The following is a 21,872-nucleotide window of genomic DNA, read 5'->3' on the forward strand; positions in this document are numbered from 1 at the left end:
AGACACATCATAATTAAAATGCCAAGAGCAAAAGATAAAGAGAGAATCTTAAAAACAGCAAGAGAAAGAAACTCAGTTACCTACAAGGGAATACCCATACGACTGTCAGCTGATTTCTCAACAGAAACTTTGCAGGCCAGAAGGGAGTGGCAAGAAATATTCAAAGTGATGAATACCAAGAACCTACAACCAAGATTACTTTATCCAGCAAAGCTATCATTCAGAACTGAAGGTCAGATAAAGAGCTTCACAGATAAGGAAAAGCTAAAGGAGTTCATCACCACCAAACCAGGATTATATGAAATGCTGAAAGGTATCCTTTAAGAAGAGGAAGAGGAAGAAAAAGGTAAAGATACAAATTATGAACAACAAATATGCATCTATCAACAAGTGAATCTAAGAATCAAGTGAATAAATAATCTGATGAACAGAATGAACTGGTGATTATAATAGAATCAGGGACATAGAAAGGGAATGGACTGACTATTCTTGGGGGGGAAAGGGGCGTGGGAGATGCGGGAAGAGACTGGACAAAAATCGTGCACCTATGGATGAGGACAGTGGGTGGGGAGTGAGGGCGGAGGGTGGGGCGGGAACTGGGAGGAGGGGAGTTATGGGGGGGAAAAAAAGGAACAAATGTAATAATCTGAACAATAAAGATTCAATTAAAAAAAAATAAATCAGGAAAAAAAAAAAAAAGAACTTAGGAGACAGAACTTAAGAAGAGAGCCAAGAAGACAGAACCTACACAGAACCTACAGACAGAAGAACTTCGCTGGAGAGAACATGGCAAAAGATCCTGGACTGAACCTGACTATAGAACATGGCAAGAGAACCTGACTAGAACCTGGTGACTGAACCTGGCCGGAGATCTCAGACAGAACCTGGCTGGAGATCCTAAGCAGAACCTCTCTGGAGGTCGAGACCAGAACTTGGCTGGAGATCCTGGCTAGGCTGCTGATCAACTGAACGCTGTCTCCGTGTCATTCCTTCTTCGCCGACTCCGTCTACGCCTTTGGGAACCCCTGGACCTGCTGGGGTTGGACCCCGGCACATGACACCCCTGACTATTCACAACCATTCTCTTATTCTGGGCTATACTGCTAGGCTCTTTATTCAATATAAATAAAACTAAAAAATAAGACTAAAAAAAATGCTATTTAAACAAATCTTTTAAGGACCATGTTGTGGTAATAGTAGGTGAAAAAGAAAATGACCCATCAATTTGCTATTCTATCAGGCTCCTTTTCCTTATATGTCCATTTTGTATTCTTTGTCTAGAATGCCGTATTATCTTTATGTGATTGTAATCAACAATGCTTTTGTATACCAAATTTTTAGCAGCAGCCCTCATATGTTAATTTATATTTTATCCTTCAGGGCAGGGGTATATGGCCCTTGAAATCATTTGGTTTGGCCCTGCCAAGGCATTAGGGGTGAGTTAATTAAATGTTTGACCAAATATAGCAGGCTAATTTTTAAGTTGATAATTTTGTATGATTCAGGAATGACGTTATAAATATCCAAATGGCCCTTGGCAGAAAAAGGTTCCCCACCCCTGGTTTAACTCATGATTACTCTTAGCAAATGAAATGTTTAAATGTGTTTCATTCCTACCTTGTTTTGGTAGCTAATATTCAAGAGAGTCTTTCGAGTTGGTTTAAGGAGAATACTGTGATATTAATCCTTCTTGAGCTTCATCTAGTCAATAGTAGGGTATATTTAATGCTCTTAATTTTTACTTAGACACAAAGCTGGGATCTTGTTGTCTATAAGAGAGGAAAACAGTTAACTAGTGTCCTAATTATGCTTTTGTCATCTGCTGTTGACCATTTGTTTTTGGTTTCATCTAAAATTTTAATCTTCATTAGAATTGTTGGATCTGACTAGAACGTAATGTTCTATTTCCTTAGTTTGCTTTTGAATATTGACTTTGATAGAGATATAAAAATCTGCCCAAAATAACAAATAAGCTTCATAATAGAGCTCTGCTGTTTTATTTTGATATTTTTCTAACTATAACATCTAATTTACATAAGCTCCTGGTTGATCTCTCTTGAAATTCATAGTTGCTGTTTTTTTCTTTTTCTTTTTATAAGTTGCCTGGAAATCCTGTGGTATTGTTTTTATAAATGTTTCACAGATTTTTCTTACTTTCTCCTTTTATTTAGACATTTATATTTACTAATAGATGGGCTGTTTTTGTGTGTTCTATTTCCAGGTTTTTATTTTAAACAATTTAAAAATCAATTTGATTAAAATATATATTTGTATAAAATTAGGTTCCCAATCATATACACCACGTTTTAAAGTCTTTAGGACCACGATTTTAGATTATGGTAAAAAATAAGTTTCTCATTATCATCATATCTTGAAAATTCAGAAAAATATATCTAACCCTAGCCAGGTAGTTCGGTTGTTTGGAGCATTGTCCTGTATACCAAAAAGTTGTGGATTCGATCCTTGGTCAGGGCATGTACAGGAAGCAACTGATCAATGTTTGTCTCACACATAGATGTTTCTCTCCCCCCTCTCCCTTTCCTCGCTCTCTAAAATTAATCAGTAAAAACATATCCTTGTTTGAAGATTTAAAAAATGAAAAAAAAATTTTAAAAATATATATTTAACTATATGTAGCTGTTATATGCCCTATCTTTTACATGTTTATCTCATATTTTCATTAGATTTTCAGCTTTTTTACCTACTAATATATTTGTTGTGATAAAAAGGATTTGATGTGATAAAATGCTTCTCTGAAGAATTACTTCAGAGAAAAGTAATTTTTATTTTCTCAGTTTTCTTCTGCTTTTTCCCTTTATTATTTTTTAAATTGAGATTGAAGAGATTATTGACAAATACAGCAGTTGGGCTCTGCTGTTTTTATTTTGGGTAAATATGAAATAGGGAATTTTTATAACAAGTTAATTTATTTTACTTTATATTTCCTTTAAGACCTATGTAGCTCAGACTTTGATATAGAGCATATGTTTATTTTTTATTTAACTTTTTATCATGGAAATTTTCAAGAGTACACAAATCAGAATCCTCTCTACAATGCATCTGATTAGTATGTCTCTTAAGTGTCTTTTAATTTACAATAGTTCCCACTCTTTAAACTCCATGCTGTATACGTATTGAAGAAACTGGGTTATTCTAAATTGGACTGGCTGTATACTTAAGATGTGATTTCACTTGATTGATGGCTTCATTAGATTTGGGTTTAATTTTTCTTTTTGTGTCTCATTAAGATGCATATTTCTGCTTAGCTTACTTTTTGTTTTAATCCTCACCGAAGGACATTTTTCCATTGATTTTTAGAGAGTGGAAGAGAGAGGGAAAGACAAAGAAACATTGATGTGAGAGAAACACATAGATTGGTTGCCTCCTGTGTGAGCCCTGACCAGGGCCCAGCCGGGGAGGAGCCTGCAAACGAGGTACATGCCCGTGACCAGAATTGAACCTTGGACCCTTTGGTCCCCAGGCTGATGCTCTATCCACTGTAAATGGGGTCTTTTACCTATTTTTACTGCATTTTTTCCATTCCTGATTTCACTGGTTATTATTGTATATATGAGGGCTTAATTTCTGTGTGTAACTATATCCTGTTTTAGTATATTTTCTTACTGTTTGGAATAGTTTTTCCATTGATTCTTTTGGGTTTTTCAATTAAATATATTATTTGCAAATTGAGGTGTAGTTCCTTCCATATACACCCATACCCAGTTGTTATGCCTCTAGGCTAATTGCATTGGCAAGTACCTATATAATGTTATACAGTGTGGAGTCATTTTTCCTGACTTTAGTGGGAAAGTGTTTAGTGTTTCCTCACTAAAGTGCTGGCTTTTTTTTTTTTTTAACAGTTCTATGTATGAGAGGTAGAATTTACATATTGCAACATTTACCCATTGCTATTGTATAATTCAGTGATTAATTTTTTATTTTTTTTTCGTAAATTTATATAGTGGAGCAACCATCACTATGATGCAGTTATAGAACATTTCTATTCCAAAAAGTTCCCTTTTGTCCTTTTATAGTGACTTATAATGTTGGCAGGTGTATGAGGATATATTTATGTGGGTGTACGTATATGCAAATATGTATATCCTATGCCTGTATAAATACATTTATATCATTTAAAGAATTACTATTGCCCTAACTGGTTTGGTTCAGTGGATAGAGCATCAGCCTGTGGACTGAAGGGTCCCAGGTTCGATTCCAGTCAAGGGCATGTACCTTGGTTGCGGGCACATCCCCAGTAGGAGGTGTGCAGGAGGCAGCTGATCGATGTTTCTCTCTCCTTGATGTTTCTAACTCTCTATTCCCTCTCCCTTCTTCTCGGTAAAAAGTCAATAAAATATTTTTAAAAAAGAATTACTATTAATTCCTATTTTATTTTTAATTCAGATGAATAATGTTTAAAAGTTTTCTTTTGATGTACATTGTTAAATCAGCAGGCCAAGTTGTAGTCTGACATGGTATAGTGAAGAACTCTTTATAATAAAACATTACAATATAAAGTTTTTCTATGAGAAAAGGAAGCTAGCATTTCATATTCTGAAACATTTCTGTCCCATGTTGTTTGTTAAAGAGGATGGCATTCCCTGTGGATATGCTGGATAATTGCAGTCATGAGGAACTGGAAAATGCTGCTGAAGATTATATGTCAGATCTGAGGTGTGGAGACCCTGAAAATCCTGAGTCTTTTTCTCTTCTCGATATAACGGTAAGGTGATTGCAGTGCTTTTTATGAGTCTCTTCAGTTGAGTTCATACATGGAATTAATATCCTTTTATTTTTTTGTCATTTTAAAGTGTTAACTAAACTTTTAAAATTTGTAGGAGAAGACATCAGTAAAATGCATAAATATTGATTGGTTAGTATAGTAACATGATCAGGTTTTAAAAAGAAACTCTACAGGTTGTTGTTTAATATTTGTGTTGTGCCTTTAAAATTAAGTAGTTAATCAGTTTTTCTAAGACTGGTTTCCAAATTTGAGCTAACTCAAATTTTCTTTAGATTTATAGCTTGTGATATAAGAATTTTTTAAAATAAAAATATCAGCAAACCACTAAATTATACATTTTTGTGTCACAAACCTCCCCTTTTCTAAAATATTAAAATAAAACTTTCAAATTGGTACGCTGTGTATGTTGTTAGAATTCCACTGTGAACTTGATGGTAGGCAAATTCTCTAACATCTAGGCCTCAGATTTTTCTTCTGGAAAATTATGTTGATTTAAAGGATTCTTTAAGTCTCCTGTAGTACCAATATTTTATAATTCTCCGAATTGTAATATTTTCTATAAATGAGGAATTAGCATTGGATTAATGAAGGCAGAAAAAATTTAAAGTATTGTATGTCTCTCTAAAAAAATTACCTATCTGGTGTCTTTTACTAGAAAATAGAATCCCATCCCCTCCAATAGTCTAAATAACAGATGTAAACTGTAGTTGTCTTTTAGTGACTTTATGGACCATATCTTTCTTTTGTTTTTATTTAGATTTTTGGCCAGAACACAGTAATATTTATTGAAATAAACTTTCATTTCCTGCCCCCCCCCCCCCGCAACATAATAAACTTCCCACAAAAGGGAATTCTGATTTTCTTTTTTCTTTTTTTAAATATATTTTTATTGTTTTAGGGAGGAAGGGAGAAGGAGAGAGAGATAGAAACATCAATGAGAGAAAATCATTGATTGGCTGCCTCCTGCTTGCCCCCTACTGGGGATCGAGCCCGTAACCTAGTCATGTGCCCTTGACTGGATTCGAACCCGGGATCCTTCAGTCCGTAGGCTGATACTCTATCCACTGAGCCAAACCAGTTAGGGCAGTGATGGCGAACCTTTTGAGCTCGGTGTGTCATCATTTTGAAAAACCCTAACTTAACTCTGGTGCCGTGTCACATATACAAATTTTTTGATATTTGCAACCATAGTAAAACAAAGACTTATATTTTTGATATTTATTTTATATATTTAAATGCCATTTAACAAAAAAAAAATCAGCCAAAAAAATGAGTTCGCATGTCTCCTCTGACACGCGTGTTATAGGTTTGCCATCACTGAGCTAGGGCTACTTTTTTTTTTTTTTGAGACTAGAAATATTGTATATGAAATGAAGGTATATAATTAATATTAATGTAGAAAGAGTTAATATTTTGGTAGAATCATGGTGTTTTTGTGTGATATTTTCTTCACAGACTCTTCACTAATGTTTAATCAATTGTCATTTCAGATTCCTATTAGCCTGTCAAATGTAGGCTTTGTACCTCTTTATGGTGGAGATCAGACCCAGAAAATTCTTGCTCTTTTTTCACCTGAGGACTCACTCACAGGTCTCTTTTTTGCTTAATCTTTAAAATTGAGGAGTTTTTCTCCAAACAATTAGAAATTTATTAAAAGGTAGTTACATGAAGGAATTGAAAAAAAGAAAGAAAACGTGTTTCAAACTTAAATTTAGGAAAATATAATTCTTAATTGCTTACTATTAAATGTTTAATGAGTGAAATAAAAATAGTGTAAATGGGGCCATATTGTATTATAAAAGTATGGGTATACCTAAGGGTATCTATATAATAACCTTACCAAATAGTAATGTTATATACTGTAAGACTTAAAACTTAAATGTTAATCATTTATTCTATTTTAGCTGTGGCACTTTACCTGGCTGATCAGTGGTGGGCTGTTGATGATATTGTAAAAACATCTGTCCCTTCTAGAGAGGGGCTTAAGCAGGTAATACGATCTTGTAATTTTAAAAGTTTCTTTCTTAGGCCATTTCACAGTTATGTTTCCTATAAACAGTGATAGTTTTTGAGGTTATTGAGCTCTTTTCCATTTTATTGTAACCAGGTTTTATTAAACCCTTAGAGTTTCATTGTGCTAAAGGTATGTGAGAATTGGGTGAGGAAGATTGAATGCTTATGGGTTAGTTGAACTGTAGTGACCCATATCAACTTCAGCTTCTGATTTCCTTGTTAGGTAGAGATAAAGCTAGTTCTTCTCTGTGTGAGGTTGCTTAGGTTCTCTGTCTCTAGGAGACACTGACCAGGAAGGAAACTTGCTTATCAATAGGGTCATTTTGGGAGGTTCTCAGCAGCATACCGCAAAACTTTGTTTTTTTGTTTTGTTTTGTTTTCTGTCCTAATCACTGAGTTTCATAAAAATACTTAGAGGAATACATAGATGGCATGCATGTCCATTCAGCATGCCACAGTGCTGAATGGGAGAACCAATCTGTGAAAGGCAGAATTAAGAAAAAAGGGGAAGATCTAACATGATGAAAATAAATAGGGATAAATGTAGAGTAGTACCCATAGGTTCAAAAAATTAACTGCACCATGTATACCATGAGGCCCAAACTGAAACAGCAGCACATAGGAAAAAGAGTGGGTGTTAATTAGAAGCAAATGAAGGTAGGCAAGAAAGCTAATTTAAAAACCTTAAGTTTATGCAGAAAAGCCCCACTGTCCTAGCAATATCTTTAATGTTTATATCTGTAGTATCTGCATGCCCATCATGAAGACAGATATTAGGTGATTGGAGCAATTTCAAGGAAGAGGACAGGAATGGCAAAAGCACCCAAAGTTGCCTTAGTCTTTTCCTTCAATTGTTTAGAGTTGGTATGGAATGTAGCGGAATCTTACGGTTGTCTTCAGATATTTGTAGGCTGTGTGGCTCCAGAATACCTTTGGGAAATAAATTTTAGCTCAGTCTAAGGAAGAATTTTATGCTGATCAGAGCTGTTCAAGCTAGTAAAAGATTGCCTTAAAGGCCTGTGAAATCATATGGTCTGGCCCTGCCAAGGCATTGGGAGTGAGTTAATTAAATGTTTGACCAAATATAGCAGGCTGATTTTTAAGTTGATAATTTTGTATGGCCCTCGAATGATGTTACAAATATCCAAACGGCCTGTGGCCGAAAAAAGGTTCCCTACTTTGCAAGCTAACAAGCTTTGTCATGTCATGTGTTTGGTATTGGAGAACTCCCACTAGAGATGTTTTTGAGAGTAGAGTGTATGTTAATGTTTTCTCTCTCCACTTACTTAATTAGAAGGCACTCTTGTTTTTCTTTAAGGAGTCTTTATGGATAGAATTCTTGTTTTTAGCAGTGAAAGGTGTCTGTTGGGAAAACCCCACTGTTTGATGCCAGAAAGTTGGTAAGGGGGGTCCTGGAGACCATGTAGCCCTGCCCATAAGAAGTGAGGCTCAGTTTCCATTCTGTGGTTACCCCAAGTATGTATTCACTAGACTTCCCTGGTGCCACTATCATCCCTCATCTGGTCTGTATATGTGTGTGTGTGGCCGAAGGGGCAGCGGGGTATTCCTTATAGTTCGACAACAAAAACACAACTGTTAAATGAACATTTTACCTGGAAAGGGTGAGACAAATTCCTTTCCCAGGAGCATTATTATGTCTTTGCTCATCAAATGAGGTAATTGGTCTTAAAATCTTCAGGGGATAACATGAAGCCTTCTTCCCTCCACCCCCCATTATTATTTTTAATGTGGAAGCTGGAAAGGGGTGAAAAGGGTTGAAGCAGTAGAAGTGGTGGAGGCAGCAATTAGGGTGGTTGAGAACCCTGGTATGGGCAGCTGGAAGCAGAAAGAAAACACTGCTAACTAGGAGATGCTGGGGATTGGTGCACTGGAAACTCATTTTGCCAGTTTTAGAATTCTGCTGAGAGGCAGTATTCATGCATAATATGTGTGTAGAAATGGATTGTTATTGGTATGAATGATTAGCCTTGCCTTTGTGATAATAAAATGTTTTACAGATCATTTTGAACATATTCAAAGTGCTTCGAATGCCGGTACGAAGCAGGGAGCAAGGTAAACAGCATCTCTCAGTTGATGCATATTATAACTGTTGTGCCTGGTGTTTGACTCTCTTTGTAGGTGAGAACTCTTGGGGAGAGAGTGGTTCTGTATGTTCTGAATCGAATTATTTATAGAAAACAGGAAATGGAGAGAAATGAGATCCCATTCCTGTGTCATAGCAGTACTGATTATGCTAAGATTCTGTGGAAGAAAGGAGAGGCCATTGGGTTTTATTCAGTTAAGCCTACAGGTGAGTCTTTAAAACTTATTTAAACTGTGTATAATGGAAACCTCCTTTTCAAACCCCAACTGTATCAACATCCCTTTTAAATGAATCTCGAGTGCAAATTGAGGTGATTTTACTTAGTATTTTGGGGGGAATATTTAATTCTTCTTTACCTGTGGACCAAATGCATAGCCCTTTTTGCTCAGTGCTGCTGATTTAGCCTGACATATTAAAGGCAGCTTTGTTAATTACCATGAAAAACAAAGTACTTCAGTATACAGTATTTAGAGAATCCAAACAGCTTTGAAATTGTGAAATCTTCTAAAGTTTGGATTTCTGATCCTAAGACCCAAGTATACCCTCCTCCTAAGCAACTAGAGCAACTTCATCTTGTTTTACCTGTTTTCCTGTTCATTTGCTCTCTAGTTGTACTGGAGCCAGAAAGATCTAACCTGCTTACTCCATGTAAATAAATAACCAAATAACAAAGTTGGTCTCGTTCTGTACTTTAACCAAAAGACCTTTCACTGAGAATGCCCGTATTATTTTTCTGTCATTTTTGCATTTCAAACCTTCCAGACTTAGCGCATCTGGTCAGATCCAGTGTAATGATCATATCAAATTCACTGCTGATTTGAAGAACAGTTATGACCATTATCTTAATCACATAATTAATACATATTTATCATGAGATTATGCATACCATCAATAAAAGGAAGGTCACTTTTTCTCAAGAATAAAATATTATGATCTAGAGTTTAAAATGGTTTTGTTATTTAGTAAATACTGTGGTTCTCCTTTAATATTCTATTTTATTCTTGTATAAATTTGAAATAGGATCAGTGATTCATTTAACTCCAGAAAGATGTCATTATATAGGGGCAGAATAATAATGTCTGTTAAATGGAAGCGTACTGCTGCATTGCATAAAAGGCATCATGTTGTTTTTAAAATGTTTTAAAATGGCTGAGGTGTGCTTTCATTTCTTTATGCTTTATTTTATATGAGATAATTCCTATGGGAATTGGAGGCTTTTTTCCTTTTCACACTGGCTCCAGGGGATTTTCCTATCTGAAATGAGCTCATAGATATTTTGATCATATATTACTTTATGCTTTTTTTGTTTAGAGTTTGCTTTAGATGAAAGACACACCGTTGACGGGCATAGCATTCCCCTTTTAGTGTTTCTGATCAGTATTTGACTCCAGGAGTGTGTTCCTCTTCATTTTATATGCATCTGGGGTTCCTCCTCTCCTCTGAGACCTGGCCTTTATTTTTGCTTGTTCTGGTAGTTAAGTTTTTGGTGTTTTTTTTTCTTTTGGTTATTCCTCACCCAAAGATTATTTTTCCATTGACTTTAATTTTATTTTAATTTTATTTTTTATTGATTTCAGAGAGGAAGGGAAAAGGAGAGAGAGATAGAAACATCAGTGATGAGAGAGAACCATTGATTAGCTGCTTCCTGCACGCCCCACCGTGGGGATCAAGCCCACAACCCGGATATGTGCCTTGACTGGAAATCAAACCTGACTTCTTGGTTCATAGAGTGACGCTCAACCACTGAGTCACTCCGGCCGAGCTCCATTGAATTTTAGAGAGAGTGGAAGGGAGGGGGGAGACAAAGAGAGAGAGACCGAGGAGGTAGAACCTGCAACCCAGGTACATGCCCTTGACTGGGAATTGAACCCATGATCCTCTGGTGCTTCTCTGCTAATTGCCTTCCACCCTATTAATTTTTGTTCTTTCTTGCTTTATACTCTGGCTCTCCTCCACCAGATAATAATGGAATTTGTTGTGCTTATACTATACTAACCTTTGAATCAGTAACCAGTTAATTTAGTCTGGAACTATTTTTTTAAAAAGTATATTTTATTGGCTCTTTACAGAGAGGAAGGGAGAAGGACAGAGAGTTAGAAACATCGATGAGAGAGAAACATCAATCAGCTGCCTCCTGCACATTCCCTACTGGGGATGTGCCCACAACGAAGACACATGCCCTTGACCGGAACCGAACCTGGGACCCTTCAGTCTGCAGGCCGACGCTCTATCCACTGAGCCAAATCGGTTAGGGCAACTATTTTTTTTTTTTCTTCTACAAAGAAAACCCAAACATAAAATATTTTGGAAAAACGTCCCATAACATATACTAAAACACTTTGTGATAGAAATATATTTTACATATCAGGAAAAAGAACTGTACCAGCAAAGTGATAAAATCTTTATTAAATACAGGCCTAGTTGAGTGAAAGCCTTATGCTATTACTTATGATTTTTTAATTAAATAGCAAATCAGTATATGGGGATAATAGTTGGGATATAAAAATAGCCTTGGAATAAAAAAGGAGGCTTTGTTTATGAGGTTAAATCTTATTACAGTACAGTGAAATTTAAGAAACTATCTCTTTTGCTTGAAGTAAGAGATTGCTGTGAGGGACTTATTTTTTGGATTAGATAGATGTCAGATTATTAAAAAATAGTTTTATACACTAGTTTGTTGTGTGATCTTTGGCATATGTGTCTTGTGTTCTGAAGTCAATTAAAAGAGCTGCTTAGTACTCCAGCTGAAAGAAGTACTTCTAGCAGGAAAGTGGCAGTAGTGATAGAGAAGGAAACTGATTTGAGGTTGCTTTTTGTGTGGTGACTCCATTGCCTGTGTGAGAAGGGATAGAAGAGTAACCAGTGATGAAACTTGAGGGTTTTGGCTTGGATGCTTAGGTGGGAAACTGTGAACTAAGATTGGGAATACCGAAGAGTGGATTTGGTAATACTTGAGTTCAGTTTGACATGTGAACTTCATTGTGCCTGTGGAACACATAAGTAGGGATAGTACACAGTTAGAAATGTAAGTCGGGTCACATGGGGGAGGTGTGGATGTTTATGTGGGCCACAGAAGTCAACACATTTTTAAACTAAGGATGAGATCTGTCAAAACCATATCAAGAAGATGGCGGCATAGGTTAACGCCGGAGATTGCTGCCTCGAACAACCACTTCAAAAAACAACTAAAAGACGGAACGGACATCATCCAGAACCACAGGAAGGCTGGCTGAGTGGAAATTCTACAACTAGGAGGAAAGAGAATATCATACCCAGACTCAGAGGAGGCGCAGTGCTGAAGTGAAATACTGAGGTGCGGAGTGCGCATGGAGCGGGCTGGCGGCGGAGGGCGCGGTTGTTGTTTTCAATTGGGAGGGAGTTTCAGACTCTGAGCTCCAGATCCGGGCGAGTCTCTGGGGACCCGGACTCAAACGGGAGAAGCAGGACTGTCTGGCTTCAGTCGGAACTCAAAGGCAGCTTTCTCTCCGAGGTTTGCAGCCGTTGCTGGGACTCTGTGAGGCAGAGCCCCTGGGGACGGAACTGAGAGCAGCCATAACTGTTTGCTCCGCCCGCCCTGTAGATCCCCAGGGACCCGCCCCTGCCCAGAGCCATTTGCCGAATAGCCTCAGGCAAACGCTAGATTAGCACCGCCCTAGAGATCCTGCACAGAAGCTCTCCCATTGCAGACACAGCGGACTCTCATAGCCAGTTAGCCTGGAGGTCAAATCACCCCCGGTATTGCCAACAACAATCAAGGCTTAACTACAACAAGACTGCACACAAAGACCACTAGGGGGTGCACCAAGAAAGCATAAAAAATGCGGAGACAAAGAAACAGGACAAAATTGTCCATGGAGGATATAGAGTTCAGAACCACACTTTTAAGGTCTCTCAAGAACTGTCTAGAAGCCGCCGATAAATATAGTGAGATCCTCAAGAAATCTAATGAGACCCTCGATGTTATGATAAAGAACCAACTAGAAATTAAGCATACACTGACTGAAATAAAGAATATTATACAGACACCCAATAGCAGACCAGAGGAGCGCAAGAATCAAGGCAAAGATTTGAAATGCGAAGAAGCAAAAAACACCCAACTGGAAAAGCAAAATGAAAAAAAAATCCGAAAATACGAAGATAGTGTAAGGAGCCTCTGGGACAGCTTCAAGCCTACCAACATCAGAATTATAGGGGTGCCAGAAGATGAGAGAGAGCAAGATATTGAAAACCTATTTGAAGAAATAATGACAGAAAACTTCCCCCACCTGGTGAGAGAAATAGACTTACAGGTCCAAGAAGCGCAGAGAACCCCAAACAAAAGGAATCCAAAGAGGACCACACCAAGACACATCATAATTAAAATGCCAAGAGCAAAAGACAAAGAGAGAATCTTAAAAGCAGCAAGAGAAAGAAACTCAGTTACCTCCAAGGGAATACCCATACGACTGTCAGCTGATTTCTCAACAGAAACTTTGCAGGCCAGAAGGGAATGGCAAGAAATATTCAAAGTGATGAATACCAAGAACCTACAACCAAGATTACTTTATCCAGCAAAGCTATCATTCAGAACTGAAGGTCAGATAAAGAGCTTCACAGGTAAGGAAAAGCTAAAGGAGTTCATCACCACCAAATCAATATTATATGAAATGCTGAAAGGTGTCCTTTAAGAAGAGGAAGAAGAAGAAAAAGGTAAAGATACAAATTATGAACAACAAACATGCATCTATCAACAAGTGAATCTAAGAATCAAGTGAATAAATAATCTGGTGATCATAATAGAATCAGGGACATAGAAAGGGAATGGACTGACTATTCTTGGGGGGGAAAGGGGTGTGGGAGATGTGGGAAGAGACTGGACAAAAATCGTGCACCTATGGATGAGGACAGTGGGTGGGGAGTGAGGGCGGAGGGTGGGGCAGGAACTGGGAGGAGGGGAGTTTTGGGGGGGGGGGAAGAGGAACAAATGTAATAATCTGAACAATAAAGATTTAATTTAAAAAAAAAAACATATCAAGTGAGTATGTGTGTTTGTGAATATTGGCATGGGGATGTACGTAAGTTACTGAAGTCAGCCTGAGGTAACCAAACAAACATAACTGTGGAGGGAGTCGGCCAGCTACCTGCTCAGATGTGATCATTGATTTCCTAAAAGTTAAAATGGAGGTGTGTTCACTTCTGCAGCACATATACTAAGTTCAAAAGTAAGTGTTAGTCTGTTGGGAGATAAAAAGAAGAGGAAAGTTAGCGGAGGCGGCTAGCTAACCAAATAGTTGTGCTTCCTCTTCTATATTCTAGTCATTGGTCAGCAGCTGCCCAGTCAGAGATTATATTTTCTAGTCACTTATACAGTTGGCTGGGGCTGTGTGTTTAGTTCTCCCCAAAGTAATTAAAGAAATGATATGTATGACATCAGGTCCAAGTGGTTAAGATGCATTCCTTTTCATAATTTGTCTGCTGAATTTAAAGGATTCTGAGGACCTAGGGGTGGGGAAGCCACAGATAGAAGGAACCTGAGTTCCTGTGGTGGTACTTTGCATTTCCATATCAACTTGAGGATCACCTCAGTTTCAGGAAAAAAATCCAGCTGGGACTTTGTCTGTACGTCAATTTGGGGAGTATCGACATCTTAACAGTGTTATGTATTCTGATTCATGAACATGAGATGTTTTTGCCATTTATTTAGGTGCTCATTAATTTCTTTCTTTCTTTTTTTAATTTAAGAGCCTTTATTAAGCTGGCCAGCTAACTACAGGGTGTCTCTCCCCCTCTGGGAGTCTCGCAGCTTATAGTGTCGACCAAGGGTCCCGCAAGGCTTTTTATTTGCGAGAACTACACAGTGTTATAAAACAAACAAACTACAAAGCATTTCCTTAGCTGTTCCTTAGAAGTTCACAAAAAGTTCACAAGTACAAAAGGGAGGTAAACGGAGTCACGCCTGGCTGGATTCAGTCATAACACATTGTTTTTCTAAGACAATCTAGTAATTTTTCTCTGCCACGGTCCCTCCCCCTAGCACATTCAGTAATCTTTCCATGCAGCAGTCCCCACCCCCAACATACTCAGCAAGTTTTCCACGCCTCAGTCACTCCTCCCAGCACATTCCCTACTGGTCTTATTACCGAATCAAATCTTTGATTCAGTGCCCTCCTCTAAGATTCTGGAGTATTGGATGTGTAAAACTATTAACTTTATAGCCTGTAGGCATCTGGCAATGTAGGGGCTGAATAGTAGCCCGAGGAGGAGCAGAATGACTGTTCCTGCCAAGGAGGAGAGCTGGGTAGTTAGCCAGGGGACCAGGAAAATAAATTCTCGTACCAATTGCCCTCTGCCCTTCTAGCCTCTTCTCAGTTAGCCAGCCGTTTCGCAGCTGGCTAAGGCTTTCCCTGATCACCCCCGAGTGGCTGGTGTAGAAACAGAAAGTCTCCCCTAGGGCCAGACAGAGGCCTCCCTGCTTCAGGAAAAGCAGATCTAGGCCTCGTCTGTTTTGTAATACTACCTCTGCAAGTGAACTGAGGGAGTCCTCCAGTTGGCTAACGGATTTTTCAAGAGAGCTCAAATCTTGATCTATCTGCCCACTTAACTCTTTATAATTTTGGTGGCTAGTTGCTAGGGCGGCTGTTCCGATGGCTGTGGATCCTGCTAGTCCTATTCCCATAAGGAGGGGGACTAGGATGGGGGCCCTTCTAACCCTTCTGGCTACGAGGTTTAAATGTTCTCGGCCCCCTTCTCCTGAATAGTAGTACACCTGTGGGAGGATATGAGTTAGAATGCATAGTCCAGGGTTCGTCGGATTCTGGAGGACTGGAGAGAAGATGCAAGGGGTTATACCAGTTGTACATGCCCACCAAGTCCCCTCTGGAGCTACTAAGTAGGTGGGGGTCTCTCCTGTATAATTCTTTGGAATTATGATAGATGAATTACATAGATCTGTATAAGTGGAACCGCTAAGGGGGTAGTTCATAGGGTACACACAAGTCCCTGGGTTCAGGAGATCCCCAAGAGTGAGTCCTGGGTGTTTGTGTCCCCACATACACAGTCCATCCGGCAGACTTTCTGCCGAAAGATTCCTGATGGCAGAGGCATCCTTCCCGAGCTGGGCCTCTGCCCCTATCCCAACATAATAAGGGGGTTCAGGGTTAAGGCACAGCCAGCAATCCGTGTCAGGTTTGGGGAGGTGCGATTCAGGAAAGAAAACATTAAGTCTAGGGTTCCCCGCAGCTGATGGTTTGGTTTTCCTGCGCCTGTACCCAAAAGCTGTTGTAGGTCCCCAAGGGCTGGTGAGGTTGTGGCTGCAGGTGGAGTAGGGCTGGGGTTCCCAGGTTTTTGTGACTCAGGGGAACCCGGAGGTTTAGCTGGGGCTGGGTGCTGTGACAAGCTTGGCCTCTTTGGCTTGTCAAGGGGACGCAAGGGGCCAATCAGGTTGAGCCACCGGGGAAGAGTCCGGTGTTGGATGGTGAAGAATTGGCCAGGGTCTCGGCCGCTGATATAGTCTTAATCCCCATGTCTTTCCCCTTCCCTTTGGTCAGTCCACCAGGCGAGAGGCATGAGGAGGACGGGGTTACAATCTCTGATAGTGCAGTTCTTCTTTGGGGCCCCAGGTCGAACCTCTCTGTTCAGACAGAGGAGTTTGTCTGTGGGAGGTTTTTTCCATGGGGCAAGGGTCTCACAACCCCAAGAGGCACAATACAGGTTGCCCTCTCCTCCACAGTTACTACCCCCTTCCCGGGGGCAGTCATAATGTTCAGTGTGCCATAATCCTTGCTCTAGGGCCAAGTTTCCGCACCCATAACCCCTGGCTCCAGTGACCCAGGGATGGCCCCCCCAAGCCATACCTGGTCGATGTGGTTTGGCCATGGGAATTTCCCCAGTTTTCTCCAAACAGTTTGCAGAGATCTGTCCGGATGACGGGCGCCCCTACTCCAACAACAGAGCCTATAACAGTCCCATCAATAGTACGTGTGACCTCCCAAGAGTAATTTTTGGCCGAATGGGGATTTCCCAGTTCCGGCTGCAGGTAGACGAGAAGAGTCAGGATGAACACCGAGTGAGTCTGACCTTTAACGGGTCTCCGGTGTTCTGGACCCGCCATCCCTCGATGCTGTCGTTCGCCTTCTTAACCTGCGTACGATGGATCCAGTGCCTCTTTCCTGCAACTTTGATGGCGGTTGGAGTGCTCAGCACCACCTGGTAGGGTCCATCCCATCTAGGTTCCAGGCTGCCAGGGTCGTGGCGTGGCATTTCACCCAGACGAGATTATCCGGAGAGAAGGCAGGCTGCATTGGACTGATTCTAGGTGTGTCCTACTCTCATACGGCTCTCACCACCTGTTGTGCCGACGTGGCGCTGCTCTGCAAAGCCTGTAAGGACTTAAGCAAATTTTGGGTAGACAGCCGGGCAATTGCTTCCTCCCTTTGGCGGGGGAGAAGAGGTGGCGGCCTGCCAAACATAATTTCAAAAGGGGTGAGTCCTTTTATGTACAGGGTGCACCGAGCTCTGAGGAGGGCAAAAGGAAGGAGACTTACCCAGTTTTCGCCAGTCTCTAATTTTAACTTAGTTAATGTTTCCTTTAAGGTCCGATTCATCCTCTCTACCTGTCCAGAACTCTGTGGTCTATAAACACAATGCAATTTCCAAGTAACTCTCAGGGCCTTAACTATGGATTGTGTAACTTTGGCAATAAACACTGGGTTATTGTCAGACTCCATGTATAGTGGTGGGCCAAACCGGGGGACAATTTCAGTGAGGAGTTTCCTAACTACTACCTGTGCTGTCTCTGCCTTGGTTGGGTATGCCTCAGACCAGTCAGAGAAGATATCAATGAAAACCAGCAGGTATTTATACCCTCCTTGTTCCCCTGGTATTTCGGTGAAGTCCACTTCCCAGTGTTCTCCGGGGTTCTGACCTCGGAATCGCTGCCCCGGCACGGCCACAACTGGGGGCCCTTGGTTCACCTGGGCACACACTTGGCACCTTCTAGCCAAGTCTTGGGATATTTTCTGGAGCCCTGGAATGTAAAATTCTCTTCCCAGTAGTTCTGATAGCTTCGTTCCCCCCAAGTGGGTGCTCTGGTGGGTCTGGGAAGCGATGGTCCACCCCGGGGCTTCTGGCACTATAGACCTCCCGTCTGGCAGAATTAGCCATCCAGCCTCTCCTTCTCGAGCCCTTAGTTTCTCAGCTATCCTCTGCTCCTCTGGCAGATGAGTAGGCCTCTCTGGGAGCCTTCGTGCTGGCAGGGCTACGAGAACTTCTAGGGGCCCTACTGGTCTTTTAGCCAATTCCTTGGCCCCTATATGGCTGCCAGGTGGTTAAGTATTTTAGGAGCATTTTTCCTTTCCTCCTGAGGTCAGCAGACTTCTTTAAGGTGGCTCCCGTGTCCTCCTGTAAGGGCAGTGTAAGGAGATATATCCCTGCATTCCCTGGGTAGGTCTGGCAGGGTGAGTGCCGGGGCGCTCACCAGGGCTTCTTTCTAATCCTGGCAGATTGTAGATCTCCCCTGGCTCCTCCTCATGTCACTACTGCCGCCCCCCGCATACCGGGTACCTTCCTCTACGAAGCTGCTCCTGTCCGTGTAGAGGGTCTCATCCGGATTCTGCAGGGGCTGGTCCACAAGGTTCTCGCGGAGGGAAGTGAAGGTAGTCAGTGTCTCCTCACAGTCATGCAAAGGGGCCTTTGCCTCCTTGTCAGGGAGGAGTGTGGCAGGGTTCAGGGCAGCTGTTTTCAGGAAGCTGAAATGTTCACTCTTTTTCCCTTTCCCACCACAGGGCCTGAGTGAGTGCTATGAGTTCCACAAGGAAGTCCACCTTTTGGCCCCCCACTGTCAGGGTTATTCTGGGCTCTTGGGGGCCAGCTGAGCCCTGACAACCCTAATCCACCTCCTCCACTAACACGGGAGTTGGTTCCCCTGCACGCTCAGGGCACTCCCTTTTCCAGTGTCCTTCCTTTCTGCAAAATGCACACTGATTTTTCCTAAGCCGGGGTCGGACTCCTTTTCTCCCGCGAGGCTTTCTGCCCTTGTTGTCTCTCCGGCCTCTTGGGCCTTTTTCCTCACTCATGGCCAGGAGGACCTTCACCATCCGGGTGTTTAAACCTGCTGTTGAGTCCTCCCGATTGTTAAAAACCTTCTGGGCCACCTCAACCAACTTGGAGATTGATTTTCCCTCAAAGCCCTCTAACTTCTGCAATTTTTTCCTAATATTTGGGGCCAACTGGGAAACAAATGCAACATTGACAGCCCTCTGATTTTCCGGGAATCAGGGTTAGGCTCCTGGACTGTCTCTGTCACCTTAGAAAGGCTTGTGGGTCTCCAAGCAGCAGTTCGGATGCCCCTCAATAGAGTCTGGCAATACTGACCGAGAGCCTCCTTTCCCCTGTCACTACAGGGGTTCCAGTCGGGTCGCCTGGAGGGAAACACAGCCTCTAATCTGTATGTAGGCTGCCGGACCCAGAACAAGTTTCCTCCCTTCCGCCCCGACCCTCTCTCTCTCTCTTCTGAAGTGAAAAGGGTTTGTAGCAACTGCTAACAATCATAAAAAACACGGACTCCAAAAGAGAGATTAACCCCTGTAGGTTCTGGGAGAAAGAAGGACCCCGGACCCTCCAACTGCACAGGCCACTGGTAGAAAAGGGGACACAGACCACAAAGGGCTGCCCGTCTGGACCCGTAAGGCCTGCCTGCCGTAGTGGCAACATAGGAACTGCTGGACTGGTGGATGTCACAGGGTCTCGCAGGTTCTCCCTCTCTCTCTCTCTCTCCATATGCTGTCCCCTGCCTCTTGTGAGGAGGGGAGAATGGAGCCGGGTCCTGGACTGGTGTTTCTGGATGAAAGGAAACCGGCTGTGGAGGAGGCAGGGGCTCTGGATCGGTGTCATTTGCCACCGTGGGACTGGTGGGTGGAGGAGCATAGGGGGGAGGCCTGACCCTGGGGAGTGCCTCCTCACTTGGACCTTGCAGAACAGGGGGAGTTTTGCCCTTCTGGGCCGAAGCCAAGAGGACTGTCTGCCTCTGTCCCAATTTCTTTTCCTTATTCTGACAACTTTTAGCCACCTTGGTTTTTCAGTCAAAATATCGACCCACACTTGAATATAGAGAATTTGGCCGGGGTGACCGGCCGGCCGTAGACAACATGGTGAATCTGAAAAGCGGTGGTTAAATCATAATTCCCTACGTCCGGCCATCCCACCTGGAAAGTGGGCCACTCCCGTTCACAGAATTTCTGCAAATCAAAAGCATTAACATCATAACCTTTAAATCTACCCTAGAACTTTAATTTAATACAGTAAATTTACAACCTAGGTAAGAGCAACTGATAGACAGAAATCTTTATTAGCTAAGTGGGCTGATTCCCCTTTAATAGTGAGCAAAAGACTCTGAGAAAAATAATTGTCGCAGCTGCAAGAGACCTTTGCAGAACATCACGGGTCCTACCCAAATGTTCAGCCAAGCATATCAACAGAAAGGCAGAATAAATCAAAGTAGCTTTCACTTCACAGAGACCAGTAACGAGCAGCCAAGGCAAACACCTGTATTTACACTTTCTTAGTAGACTAGCCCAGGCTGGAGCTGTATCCAGTCCCCCTTCTCTGTAGTAAGTTGGCTAGTCCCACACAAACAAACTTTGTCCTGACCCCATGATGATCAGTGGCGAGAGACAGACAAGGGGGGGTGTGACCTGTTTTCACAGATCCTCATCCAGATGCCCACCTGGCCGCATCCCTTGGGAGCTTAGATTCGTCTTAGCTAAGGTGCACCCATATAAACCCCGGGCCTGGTCACCTCCATGTGGGGGTGAGTCACTGTTATGCCATATGACAAATCTCGGAACCACAGGTTGAGGCCCACTCGGACTCCGTAACTGAAGTTGTGGAGCCATACAAAGGAGAGGAGAGTGCAGGCCCCTCCCTCCACACTCACACACTTTCACCAGACATTCACTCAGAGTTTAAACAATCTACCCAATTCCTAACAATTTCCCAATTCCTGAGGGAGCTCTATAGCTTCCAGGGAGGTGATCAAGCTCCCCTTCCACTCACCCGGAGTGGGCCTGACTGATAGGGGGTCACGAAGATGACTGACCCTATCCCATTTTGACAAAGACAAAGACAACAAAGAACAAAGACAAAACAAACCAGACAAATGCAACCTAAGGTTGCCCGAAACCTGCAGCTCACTTCTTGAAGTCCTGAAAATTTTTCAAAAAACATTGCAGCAGGGTGCACACAGAAGCAGACAACTTTTTGACAACAAACACCAAGACAAACAAACACCAGACAGACAAACCCAGTGCAGCCTACAGCCGCATGAACCAGGGACCCCGACCACCATCGTGGCCGCGGGTCAGGACCAGGAGTACCGCTGCGTCCAGCCCTCCGTATAGGTCCTTCCGTGGGACGTCCCAATTCCAGTTTAACGACCGGTCCTTACCTCTCTCGAGAGTCCAGGTGGCTCAGTTTCCGAATCAAAAGTTTTGGGTGGAATCTCCTCCACCTCCCTGGGACCCGGCACGGAGACTCTCATTAATTTCTTTTAACAATGTCTATACTTCTAAGTTTGCAAGTTTTGCACTTCTTTTATTAAATTTACTCGTAAGAATTTTATTGTTGATGCTATTGTAAATGGAATTATCTTTTTTTTTTAAAGTATTTTTATTGATGTCAGAGAGAGGGGAGAGAGGGACAGAAACATCACTGATGAGAGCAAATCATTGACCGGCTGCCTCCCTGCATGCTCCCCACTGGAGATCAAGCCCTAAACCATGGCCTGTGCCCTGACCTGGAATAGCCGTTACTTCCTGGTTAGGGTGAATACTCAGCCACTAAGCTACACCAGTGGGCAGGAACTGCTACCTTAATTTCATTTTCAGAATGTTCACTGTTGGTATATAGAAATACAGTTGATTTTTGTATGTTGATCCTGCAACCTTACTAAACTTATATGTCAGTTTTAATGAATTTTTAGTGGATTCCTTAAGGTTTTCTATATATAAGGTTGTGCCATCTGTGAAAATAATTTTA

General features: G+C 41.8%; 1 protein-coding gene across 5 annotated transcripts in view; it reads left to right on the forward strand.

The window, feature by feature from the left end:
* The window catches only part of FAM169A (family with sequence similarity 169 member A), a 71,047-nt gene that overhangs the window by 17,841 nt on the left and 31,334 nt on the right, over positions 1-21,872 (forward strand). For 3 of the 5 annotated variants that reach the window (XM_059694314.1, XM_059694312.1, XM_059694313.1), the window contains exons 2-5: positions 4,589-4,723; positions 6,235-6,334; positions 6,649-6,734; positions 8,897-9,068. In XM_059694314.1, the coding sequence (XP_059550297.1) occupies positions 4,592-4,723; positions 6,235-6,334; positions 6,649-6,734; positions 8,897-9,068 (490 nt within the window). In that variant the 5' untranslated portion in view covers positions 4,589-4,591. Of the gene's footprint in view, positions 1-2,701; positions 3,068-4,588; positions 4,724-6,234; positions 6,335-6,648; positions 6,735-8,896; positions 9,069-21,872 lie in introns of those variants that run through there. The other 2 variants (XM_059694315.1, XM_059694316.1) reach the window with 2 other exon arrangements.

This window comes from Myotis daubentonii, chromosome 4 (genome assembly GCF_963259705.1).
Source record: "Myotis daubentonii chromosome 4, mMyoDau2.1, whole genome shotgun sequence".
Taxonomy (NCBI): domain Eukaryota; kingdom Metazoa; phylum Chordata; class Mammalia; order Chiroptera; family Vespertilionidae; genus Myotis; species Myotis daubentonii.